The sequence below is a fragment of the Hemibagrus wyckioides genome, linkage group LG12 (genome assembly GCF_019097595.1).
Source record: "Hemibagrus wyckioides isolate EC202008001 linkage group LG12, SWU_Hwy_1.0, whole genome shotgun sequence".
NCBI lineage: Eukaryota > Metazoa > Chordata > Actinopteri > Siluriformes > Bagridae > Hemibagrus > Hemibagrus wyckioides.
Genome location: NC_080721.1, coordinates 2,190,046 through 2,202,193, shown reverse-complemented (window position 1 = coordinate 2,202,193; position 12,148 = coordinate 2,190,046). Strand labels below are relative to the sequence as shown.

At 41.7% G+C, this 12,148-nt stretch overlaps 1 protein-coding gene across 2 annotated transcripts; it reads left to right on the top strand.

Moving 5' to 3' along the window:
- The first annotated feature begins 2,417 nt into the window (after window positions 1-2,417).
- Window positions 2,418-11,744, top strand: znf865 (zinc finger protein 865). 2 transcript variants are annotated; one of them, XM_058405257.1, is made up of 4 exons: window positions 2,418-3,987; window positions 4,216-4,311; window positions 6,491-6,704; window positions 7,029-11,744. In XM_058405257.1, the coding sequence occupies exon 4, from the start codon at window positions 7,080-7,082 to the stop codon at window positions 11,646-11,648; it is 4,569 nt and encodes a 1,522-aa protein (XP_058261240.1). In that variant the 5' UTR covers window positions 2,418-3,987; window positions 4,216-4,311; window positions 6,491-6,704; window positions 7,029-7,079; the 3' UTR covers window positions 11,649-11,744. The 2 variants fall into 2 exon arrangements, with proteins under 2 accessions (XP_058261240.1, XP_058261239.1); XM_058405256.1 differs by having other exon boundaries at window positions 6,491-6,726.
- The last annotated feature ends 404 nt before the right edge of the window (window positions 11,745-12,148 follow it).

Here is a 12,148-nt window from a genome sequence, read left to right as displayed (position 1 = left end):
TCTTATGCTTGCTCATTGTTCCTGCTTCCAACACTTGCTGCCTAATATATCCCACCCCTTGACAGTTGTTGTTTGAATGAGATAATCACTGCTAATTACTTCACCTGTCAGTGGCTTTAATGTCATGGCTGATTGGTGTCCATAGCACAGACATTTGAGAGATGCTGAGGTTTACCCCACCCTGCCTACATACACATTTACAAATGAGCAAAACATCATGAAACACAATTTTTTACATAATGTTTACATGGCATATAAACACTTTTTCTTAATTACTTTGAGTGTATACACATTTTCTCATAGGCCCCCCTCCTGTATTTTATGTTTTTATGTCTTTCTTATGCCCTATTTAAATTATTAGAGAGTTGCAGAGTAAGAATTTCACTGTATTAGGTATCTGACTGTTTTCTGTTCATAATAATGAAATAGAATCTAATCTTGGAAATGATGATTTGGATGAAAAGTATGGTTTGCTATATATTTTTCATTGTAATTCTGCCACACTAAAGGACAACCATTTGCTTTAATGTTTATATCCAAATGTATGTTTGGATATTTACCAGCATTTACTATGTGTCTTTCTCTTGCTATACCTCACAATGATTTTTTTTCCAGTCCTATTTGTTATTGTGAGACATAAAGTGGAGTAACATGCTGCCTGCAAGCTACTACAGGGTCCCTTGTCCAGCTTCATTTGGATCTGGTGAACCGTGTCAAATTTTAATTTCAAAGATTTCAAAGTCACATCCATCCATTATCAGTACTGCTTATCATACTTTACATTGTGGGTAGCAGTTTTTGCAGGGTACAAGGCAGGGGACACCCTGGACAGGGTACCAAATCATTGCAAGACACACACACACACACAATACAATGCAGGGTTTAGACTGAAGGAGGAAAAAGGAGGATAAAAGAATAATAAAAACAGATACACATTTATAAAATTTAACAATGGTTTATTTATTTCAAGCACTCAAACTAAATCTTTGGAGTTTGGATCCAGAAAAAGCCACAGCCATCCATAACCAGCAGTTTAAGAGAATTGACCTGCTCTCTGGGTAGTGGCAGTGGCATTCCTCAATCCCCTGTTAATAACAAAACTAACCAATCCCAGATATTTGAGAGGGCAGTTAATGCTTTCCCCCCAAGCGTGTCCAGCTGCCCTGTGATGAAGCTTGAGCACCAGTTCTTCGAGATGTGCTAGCTAGAGTTTTTGGAGTGTTAGGAGGAATCTTGTGCTTGACCTGACCCTCTCAGGTTTGCAGCTGTTGTGAGATAAATCCAATACTTTCAAACAACACTTTAGTGCTTTCTAAAATGATCTAAAACGAAATATGTCGTCTAAGTACATTACCATGAAAATGAGTGGATATATATGATCAGAGACAAGCTGCCAAAACACAGCTGGTACATCATGGTTGCAAGTTGCTAAGTACTGGATGCAAATAGTTTCTGAATTATCACGATCAATGCTACATTATTCGGCACAAGATATTTTTTAATTAAAGAACACAGCAGTAGGCCAATTAGAAAACCTCAAACAAGGATTATGGAATCTGGAAAGAAACTTTACAGCCTGAGAAGACGATCAACCAGTTTGTCAAACCGGACTGGTTTCTTTCAGCAGGGTTTCATCTGCTTTTGTGCTTGTCTGCTTTGAATTGCCGCCTTTAATAGGAGACAAGCTCCACTTAATTAAAAATGATTTATATTTATCTAGGCATGCCATGCTCTGGCTACACCAAGTCTGGCCTTTCACCTGGTTTCCTTCCAAGTCCTTTTTCACACTATAAATCTCAAGAATATATCGAATAAATGATTGACAGCTCATTCTCACTTCTCCGCATTCTTCCTGTGCTTTTTCAGACCTACTTTAATGACACACACACAGGTATATAATTTCAGTGGTTTTCATTGACATTTTTTTAAAAAGATATTCTATTGTGAGATATATATATATGGATATATATATATATATATATATATCTGATATATATTTAAGTATGGAGTAAAGGGATATACACATGAAGTAGTGATACAGTTTAAATAGTTATACTAAACTATAATATTTATATGGTATAATTGTAGTACGGTAGTAACATAGGTAAGATGTACGCAACCTCTGAGGTAGTACTGCAGTGCAACAAACAAACAAACAAACAAACAAACAAATGCATGTATTTTTTTATACAGAGCGTGCTGCTTTTCAGCTGTAATACTAAACTTCCTTTCTAAGATAAATGATCATAAAACGTACATCATAATATGCAAATCTCATTATTTAATCCCAAACAGAATTATATTCGCAATAAGTGTGAGAAATAGTCTAATAAACAGGTTGATGTTGCTCGTGCATTTTGTTTGGACCCGCCCCTTAGTTGTACTTCTCAGTGTTTCAATGCGTGAGGGTTTTTGCACGTCGTCACTTGTTTATTAATAGCTTTGCGTCCTTTTATGAATTATTCTGAAGTTGTACCTATTCACGGTGTCAATATAGATAATGGATTTAGTCGAGTATTCGGAGTTTTCTTAGCCGTGCACCACGAATATGCTGCTTCACAAGGAAACAAATGAGGCATCGCTGGCATTCGCCATTTTGAGGGGCAGGGTCAAGCGAGTCCTTCAGAAAGGGGGAAACAGCAGCAGCAGCTTGTGGGTAAAATGGCTTCGGAGCTGTGACATTGGGTGTACTATTACGATCATAAAACATGCTTTACAAACGTATTACCTTCTTTCTCCCACTTTTATTTAAACAGTTACTTCCAAACAAAAAATTTTTGGACGTTTATTATTATTATTATTTTTAATCATAACATTAAAACGGCCAGTTTTTTTTTTCCCTTATCAGCGTCGGTCTGTATTTGCGTAAGGACGTCTACAAAAATTTCGCCCAGCCTTTTATTATTTACTTCTTAAAAAGTTTCACAAAAGCAAGACAAATTTTGTTTTATTTTATTTTCTGAGTCTGCACTTTGTTTGTTTTGTTTTTGAATATTTATCGACCAAGTCTGCCCATGGGAAACCCCAGGCTTGGACTTCGGCGTGTGAATACATTTGTACTTATATTTTAAGCACTCCGACGAGTATTAAAAAGGCAAAAAAAATAATTCGCGTTAAAAACACTTTTAATCAACTCGCATATAAACCGTCTCGTTTGTATTATTATTTTTTAATTCTGCAAAGTAAGTATATTTCAACGCTGCAAAAATAAAAATAATGAACGAAGCCGGACGCTTTATCGTGCGACACTGGCCGGAACTGTATCACTGCCCGGAAACGACCACTGTGAAACGAACATAAGCGCCTACAGGAAGACGGGGACATTAAAAAAAATGACACAGAGGGGGGAAATATTTGGCTAATAACACTGATTAAAGCAAAGGAGCAACCTTGCGAAGGACGAATTCGATTAACGCGCGGTTTTAGCGACCGAAATTAGGTCGCAGAGGAAAGCGATCACTTTGCATTGGCCAGCTATCCGAGCGGAAATTGGGTTTGGTTAACGGGGCGACAACAGAGCTCTCGGGCCAATGGAGAGGCCTTTGAAACTGTTTTCGACGGGAGGATGAGGAAAAATGACCCGCTAACCTGAAATCGGAAACCGCCTTTGTGTACATGCACGTTTCGGCGCCTTTTTTATTTCTTCCTTTTGCATATAACTCCTTTCATGGTGTACTTTCGAGGAGGACTTGCTCGTACATAAACGTATGCCACATACCGAGTCCGGATGGTTTAATGGTGCACCGATGAACGCTGAAACAGAATACCGTGTTTATTTAGCTAACGTTAGCTAGCCAGCTAGCTAGCTAACTAGATAGAGAGAGATAGCAGGCTGGCTAACGAGCGAACGCACTGGACACATTATTCATGCTCATTTAACAGACTGTACTGCGGTTCAGAATCACTTCAAGAACTATAGAAATACTTTGAAACTATTTTTGGATGCCCGTGAATAACTTGTTTGTTTGTTTTTTCTCCCAAAACACGGTTCGTATTATTTTTATTTTTACGCCAAAATGTCTCTGACTTGCTTGGAATTTTGATATGCAAATATATATATATATTGAAGGTCTCACTTAATTTCTCAGCATTTGAAGTATATATATATATATATATATATATATATAAATATATAAATATATAAATAATATAAATAATATAATATTGTATTTGAGGGATGTGATTATAAAAGAAAGCCTTCATATTCCCCTTCAGTCCCTCGTTCTCTCTTCCCCGAGAGCTAACAAAACTCGCTGTAACCGGAGTAAGAGCACCGACACTCAACACTTCAGCACAAGTCCGCGGAGTTTGGTGAGTTTCTTAACAACTCATTCAGCAAAATCTGACTGGTTTTATTTTTTGGGCTTTTAGTTTTATTATTTTTTCCCCCCTCAGTACACCACATTAACGAGTTTACAACCTGAATCTTAAGTTTCTAGGTTATTTGAACGTGTATGTGTGCCATTAGACGTCACTGTGTATGAAAGCTAAGCGTGACATTTAAAATAGAAACTCCCTTCACACTGCTCGGATTTGTGGATCAATATCTTTTCCTATCGAGTTTTATTTATTTATTTTTATTTTAAAGCGATTACCGATGCAATGACCCGATGGCAAAGCTTCATAAAGGTTATTAATGGGGATTGCTTTGGCCTGTTTTTGTGCAACAGTGAATAGGATGTATGGTCCCAGTACACAGGGTATTATTTATAGTAGTGTATTTTAATTTTAGTGATCAAGACTTCTGAACACAACAGGAAGGCCTAAACTTTGATATTAAAGATATTTTTTATTGGCATATTTCTCATCTGGTGCTAATGTATAGGCAGATATTGCGTTTCTGTTATTCCTGGAAGTAGTTTATTTTCTCGCTCATCATTTGTCATATCAGTGATTATATCAAGGGATGAACTGAATAAGGCTGCTGATGAATTTTTTTTGTGTATATATATATATATATATATATATATATATATATATATATATATATATATATATATATATATATACACACACACATATATATAAACGCAATATCTATACTTTTATCTCCTACATTTCTATCTTACTTGATCATACTGTGCCTTTTTGAGATCCATTTCTACCAGAAATATACAGCACAGTCTTGTTTGTGTTTTCTTTCAGTTTCAGACTTTGTGTCCTGAATTTGGGATTAGCCCTGATCAATTTTTTTTTTGCCCTATCACCTGAGAAATTGAACATAAAAGTAGATGAGACAACAACTATAATGCATTTCGCAGGTGTGTTGATTCAGGGAGTGTGGATGACCACTAAATCTGCTAGGCTAGTTAGCTATCTAAGACATGACCACCATAATGGCTTAAATTGATTATCGAGGTCATCCATTAGTGGATATTCATGATTTGGAACAATACCTCAGTTTTCTATAGTTTAGAGACATGACAACTGGACAGATTAAAAGAATAAAATTCGCTGTTGCTATAGCCCCTGTGGAGAGCACTCTCAAGGGCTAGTTGTATGGCACTGTGAGCATATAGGAATATTTACCAAAGTTAAAAATAGAACATGCCCGTGAAGGGTATTTAAACCAATCATGACAGCTAACAAATTTATTAAAAAATAGCCTAGTGAAAGGTGAATGTTCAGAAGGACACCTTTATGGCCAAATGTTTGTGGACACCTGATCGTCACACCCATATGTGCTTCTTCCCCAATCGTTTGGCACAAAACATGAAGCACACAATTGTATAGAGTGGCTTTGTATGCTGTTATGCAATTTTCTCTTCACTGGAACTAAGAGGTCCAAACCTGTTCCAGCATGTCCATGCCCTTGTGTACAATGTTAGCACCATGAAGGTCCATGGTCCACCCAGGTTGGAGTAGAATAACTCAAGTGTCCTGTACCGAGCCCTGACCTCAACCCCAAGGAATTGTCTTTGGGACAAACTGGAATGCCGACTGTGCCCCAGGCCTCCAACATCAGACCCTGACCTAACTAATGCTCTTTTGGCCGAATGAACACCGATTCCCTCAGCCATGCTTCAAAATCTAGTGGAAAGCCTTCCCAGAAGAGTGGAGCATATTATAACAGCAGATTGAAGGGACTGAATCACATATCGCTAATTTATATTATTATTTAATAACTGGAGTATGCATAGTTGGTGCTTATAAGTTATGGTGTAGAGTTATTTATATTTATTTATTTATTTATTTATTTATTTATTATTATTATTATTATTATGAATTATTTTTAAATCCTTAGTTATATTCATCTTCTGAAGAATCCTGTGGGTGAAAAGACAGCACTATTACCCCCATAACCCCACCGTTTTTCTTTATTTCTTGCAGCCTGAGCGCAGTCATGGATCTGTGGCTATTTGACCACAGAATTCATCTTTATACTCTATATCTTCAAAATTATATGTTGGATCTTCCTTGTTTTTACTTTTTCTTTCTTTCTTTCTGTGTTTTTTTTTTCCCTTTTTTTTTTTTTTTTTTTTTAAATTAGAATGAGGTTGCTGACGGCAGACGGAGGCAAGGACTACTGGATCATATCGCTGCTGGGCTCTTGGTCTTCCAACTTCGGACTTCATCCCATTCAGTGGACTTTCTGGCATTGCATCTTTTTGCCTTTTCACTGTGATTTGAACGGAACTGCAGAGACATTTAATAAGGAATACACAAATGGGGACCATTTCTTTAAATGCCTGTGAGATAAATAAGTAAGAGAACATTCCCTCGCCGGTAAGATTTTAGATTACTATGAGCAGCAACTTCTAAACTAAATGTTTTCTGTTATACATATAAATGCACTAATGAATGTCCTTTGGATTATATATGAATTGGAGGATTATGAAATGGCTTAGGCTTTCAGTAATTTACCATGAATTCCTTTTTTTGGGATTGAAAGTAGACCTGTTGAATTATTGAGTGTGTGCACGTAAATGGAAGTATTATTGTGAATTTGAGTTAAATATCAGTGTCACTAAATGACAATCAATTTTTGCATATCATTTAATTAAGTAGTTGTGTTCTTTTTACTGCAGCAACAAGGGAACGAGAAGAAACCAGAGGAGAGTCCCTCAACAGTGAGGGAAATGTTCCAGTTCGGAAAGTACCCTATGGACATTTTAGAAATGCTTAGTGGGCACCAGGCTCATCAGTTCAAAGGCCTAGGTTTTGAACGACAGCTGCAGCACCAACAGCAACTTCAACACCAGCAGCAACTTCAGCAGCAGCAACAACAGGGCGAGGCCTCTGGAGCTCTCCTCTCTGGGCTCGGCTTAGGCTCCCTTCAAGGATCTAGAAGTAATGCGTTTTCAGATTCCTCGTCGATTTTTGCCAAAATGAGCGCACCACCTCCACCCATCCCCCAACAAACGCAGTCTTCTTCCTCACAAAGCTCTCGCAAATCTAGCAAGATGAGCAGCAGCAGCAGTGGCAGTTCAGCTTCTGGATACCCGCAATTTTTGCGCCCGTTTCACCCTGCAGAGGCTGCTCTAGCACAGGAGCAACTTCACTCAGGGATGGGACGGTTCGATTTTGCAGGAGGTAGTAGTACTGGTGGTTCTGGAGTAATTGGAGGCGTTGTAACATCTGCTCCCCCACCACCTCCACCACCACCCCTGCACCCTGGTATCTCTGTGCCTCAACCATCACCTGGACCATCTTCCTCATCACCTTCTCCCTCCAGTTCGACCACCACCTCCAATAACCCTGCTACCAGCAGCAGTACAGTAGCTGGACTGGTTGGGGCTCAGTCTGAGGCACGTAGTTTACACCAGCAATTTAGTTGCATGCTTGCAGCCAACCAATACTTTCTTTCTGGAATGCATACCAATGCTAGCCTTGAGCAGTTCCTAGTTCAGCAGGGTCCCCATAATCATCTTGGTCTTACAGAATCAAACACAGGTCTAGCTCCTCCCCCAGCACTTCACCCCACTCACACACATGGCCACCCAACCCCTCAGCCTCAGCAGCAACAGCAGCAGCTACCACCGCATGCATTATCTCACCCTCACACCCATGCCCACCCACATCACCCTCTTCATCCTGCCCCTCAGCCATCGACACTTGGTGGATTTGATTTTCAAGGCATCCCTGTTCTTTCCTCCAATCAGCTAGCTTCCCTAATGCAACAGGAAGCGGGTCTTCCTCTCCCACTTCCACTTCATCTTTCTGCCCCAAAGGATGATGGGAAAGGTGATGGTACATCTGCAGCTGGAGGAAGCGGAGGGAGTGGCAGCAGGAGAAAAAAAGCAATGGCTGGATACCTGCCCCAGAGGAAAAGTGATGGCAGTAGTGGTAGTAGTAGCAGTACTAACTGCCATAGCAGCTCTGGGGCACATGGCCATGATGGGTCTTCTGGCCTTGTTGGTGGAGGTGCAGGGGTTGGCATGAGAGGTCTTGGTACTGACCCCTCCTCAATCCTCTCATCTTCAACACCGTCCTCCTCCTCTTCTTCAACTGTCTCTTCCTCTGCCCCCTCCTCAAATTCTGCCTCTGTGCTGGTATCAAATGTATCACAGATACCCAAATCTGATGATCAATCTGCAATGACTCCTACTGTTACTCAGCCTGAGCCTTATCACTGTGGAGAGTGTGGCAAATCATTCACACACCTCCCTAGTCTCCGTAGACACATACGCAGCCACGAAGAAGGGGGTAATGGTCCCAATAGCAGCGTTAACACAACTCCAAACGCAGTCCATCAGCACCAGTCAGATACAAGTATTCCTCACTCAACACAAGATGGCATGACTCAGCAAAATGCCCATCATCAACATGAACCAAATCAGACCAACCCGGACCCTTCCTCTTCATGCCCAAGTCCAGATAAGACTTACTGTTGCAGCGAATGTGGGAAAGGCTTCAAGAAAAGAGGACATCTCCTTCAGCATGGCGTTATACATTCTGGTGCGCGCCCATATGCTTGTTCGACCTGTGAGAGGTCTTTTAACCGGCGTGAATCTCTTACTCGACACGAGAAAATTCATGAGGAAAAACCTTACCGCTGTCCAGCCTGTGACCGCTGCTTCAGAGAGAGTACCTCTTTGCTTAACCATGCCGCCTCTGGCTCCTGTGGCAAACCAGGTAGGGGATCAAGTTCAAGAAGCAGTGATGGCAGTTCAGTGAGTTCTGACGACAAGGTGGAAGTCAATGAATACCGAGGCGGACAAATGGGAGATGAAAAAGAATTGGTTTATGCGAAAGCTGAGGGAGGTGCAACAGAGATGTCCTGTGAAGGCCTGTATCCACAGGGGAGAGGGGGCAATCCAAATACTGGTGATAAACCAGAAGGGAAATATAATTCAGCATACACAAGAGATCCGTATCAAACATCCTATAGAGTTGATGATTATCGTCGACCACAGGGTACCCTTACCACATACTCTGGAGATGGCTCTTGTACTAACAGCATGTCAGGCCCTGCCCTCAGAAAAGCCCCCCTAGCTCCAACACTGCACCCACACCCTCCAAATCAGCAACAGCATCACCATCACCAACAGCAGCAGCAGCAGCAGCAGCCACATCTTCCTCTTTCTTCTCTTCTAGATGACTCAGAAGATGAAGTTACCAGCAGTGCCATGTCTGCGATAGCTGCAGCTGCTGCTGCCTCTGTCTTGCCTGAAATAAACAACAGTGGGGGAAGAGAGGAACGAAGAGATATAATTGGTGGTTTATTAGGGGGTCTTGGTTTTGGGTCTCTGGGTGGCCCATCTTCTACGTCTGCAGGAAATGGAGGAAATGATGAGTGTTTGAACGGATCCATGATGCCTTTGTCTCATCCTGCTCAGCAGCAGCCTAATTCACAAAATGCCACAACCAATGCCAAACCGAAGCGGCCAAGAAAGCCCAGACAAAAGAGGGAACCTAGGCCTGGTGGTATCTCGGGAGAGGGTGTTAAGCGTAGGCGGAGTAACCAGAACGGGGCTCGTGGGGATGGAGCAGAAAGGCCTTATTTATGCACTGTTTGTGGGCGTGGCTTTGGCAGACGCGAGACTCTCCGCCGGCACGAGCGTGTTCATACAGGAGAAAAGCCATTCCATTGTGACGTTTGTGGCAAAGATTTCCGAGAGCCTTTCCATCTTACTAAACATCAGACTGTTCATTCAGGGGAGAAGAACTTCAAATGCTCCCTTTGCGGAAAAGATTTTGGGTATGCACAGAGTCTGAAAAGACATGAAAAGCTGCACCTCAGAGGGGATTTCAAGCCAAGACGGAGTAAAACCAAGTCTTCGGCAAATCAAGGAGGAACCGTACATCAAGATGGTGGTCAAACGGCTCCTGGATCATATTACCCTTTTCCTCAAAATAAAGCTCAAGGATCCAGTGCTAGCACATCCAACCAGCCCCCTCCTAAGCTTTATACATGTGAAATTTGCTGGAAGTCATTTCGCCATCACTTCCATTTGACTGCTCATCACCAAGCCATTCATGAACATGGTGGTGAGAAGCTGTTCTCATGTGAGGTGTGTGGAAAAGCCTTTGCTTACTCTAACAGTCTGACGAGGCATCGCTTATCTCAGCATGGTTTAGCACGTGCTGGACCGACCCCCCAGCCAACCGGAAGCGGATCTGGTGGAAATACGTCATCCTTAACAGAAAGTGAGGCTGCCACTAATGTTCTCCTTAGTCTGGCTCCAGATAACGAAAGTCATGCTGTACAGCAAACACATTCGACCATTGCTCATACACAGCATCTACACACTCAACCTGCTGGCTATTCCCCACTCTTCTACACACCAGAGTCAGGTCCTCATAGTTCGAATACCAATGCCCCTTCGCACCCCCAACACCCTCACTACTCGCACTCCTCAATAGGGCCTCTTACCCATCAGCAGCCTGTGAGCGGGAAGTCACAACAGATTTATCAAGGGATTACAGGAAACCCGATTCATTCTGCTCCCCCCCATATCCACATTTCATCCTCTCCACTCCACGTTTCTCAGTACCACCACCAGCCGCACTCTTTCCAAATGCAGCCCCAGCATCTGCATCATCAGCTTGTACAAGTGCATGGAGATGTTGCCCAGAAAAAGAAAAAAAAGAAGAAAAAAAATAGATTTGGCAGTGGTGGGCAGCTGTTTGGTGGCTTCAGTGAGTTTGAGAATGCAAGATGGCATAGATTTTTGCAGAGAAAAAAATTCAGGCTCCAGCAGCAACTTAAACGGAAAAGGTGGATAGCCCAGTTAAGGTGGGCCAAGTATACTGGAGGAATTGGGATTCATTTCGGAGTTGGTACGTGGCGTGTGGGTGGGCTGAAAGTAAGAGGTTTGAGGTCTTTGATGGTTCCCTTAAGGTTCTTCACGTGCCCCATCTGCCCTTCCACCACCTTTACACGACGAATAACCCATTCAGTTCACCGCGTGATAAGACACCCCCCAAGAAGACATGGCTGCCGGGCTCGCCTGCGGTGTATAGTCTGTGGTAAGCGTTCTCGAAGGCTCCTCTCAGCTCTTCGCCATCGGGCTCGGCACCTTTCCCAAGGATCTTTCGCTTGCCCCCAATGCCCCTCACGGTTCTGGAATGCTGCCCTACTACAGAGGCATAAATTTGCTTGTAGACGAGTTGGTGGAGGACGAAAAACACCAAAGGGGACTTATTCTCAGAAAGGAGAGTATTATATGGAAAGATCAGGTGGCATTGCAGACTACAGGCACTAAAGTATTTTTCACTCTGAAGAAAATATGACCGTCGAAACTGATGAGTTCTAAAACCCCCGAGACCCCCTCATGCACAGTGGAAGTTCTGCATTGAATCCACTACATATTTACAGTCACACACACTCTCATAGATGGTCTCTGGTTTCAGCCAAGGGAGTGCCTCTTATAACAACATGAACATTTAAGCCTGTATCTAAAAAAGAAAAGACAAAACACACATCCATAAAGGACATGGATCTGAAACATGGTTTCTCCAAAGGGGAAGAATATTTTAGATTATGGGACTATTTGGTAGCACCTTTGTTGTTATAGTAGCATCTCTATCCTCTAAAAACACATTCATTACGTATTTTCGTAACTTTTTTTTTTTGTGCTGCGATAATGAATGCAAACCAGTAAGAGTGAACTAATCTCAACGGTAACATTTTTTTTCTCCCCCTCTAAGTGACTTTCCCCTTATTACTTAAAATTTTGGACAATATAGTCTTTTATTTTAAAAT

Coding starts and splice junctions, on each gene's coding strand:
- znf865 (XM_058405257.1), top strand. CDS start 7,080: ATGTTCCAGTTCGGAAAGTACCCTATGGACATTTTAGAAATGCTTAGT.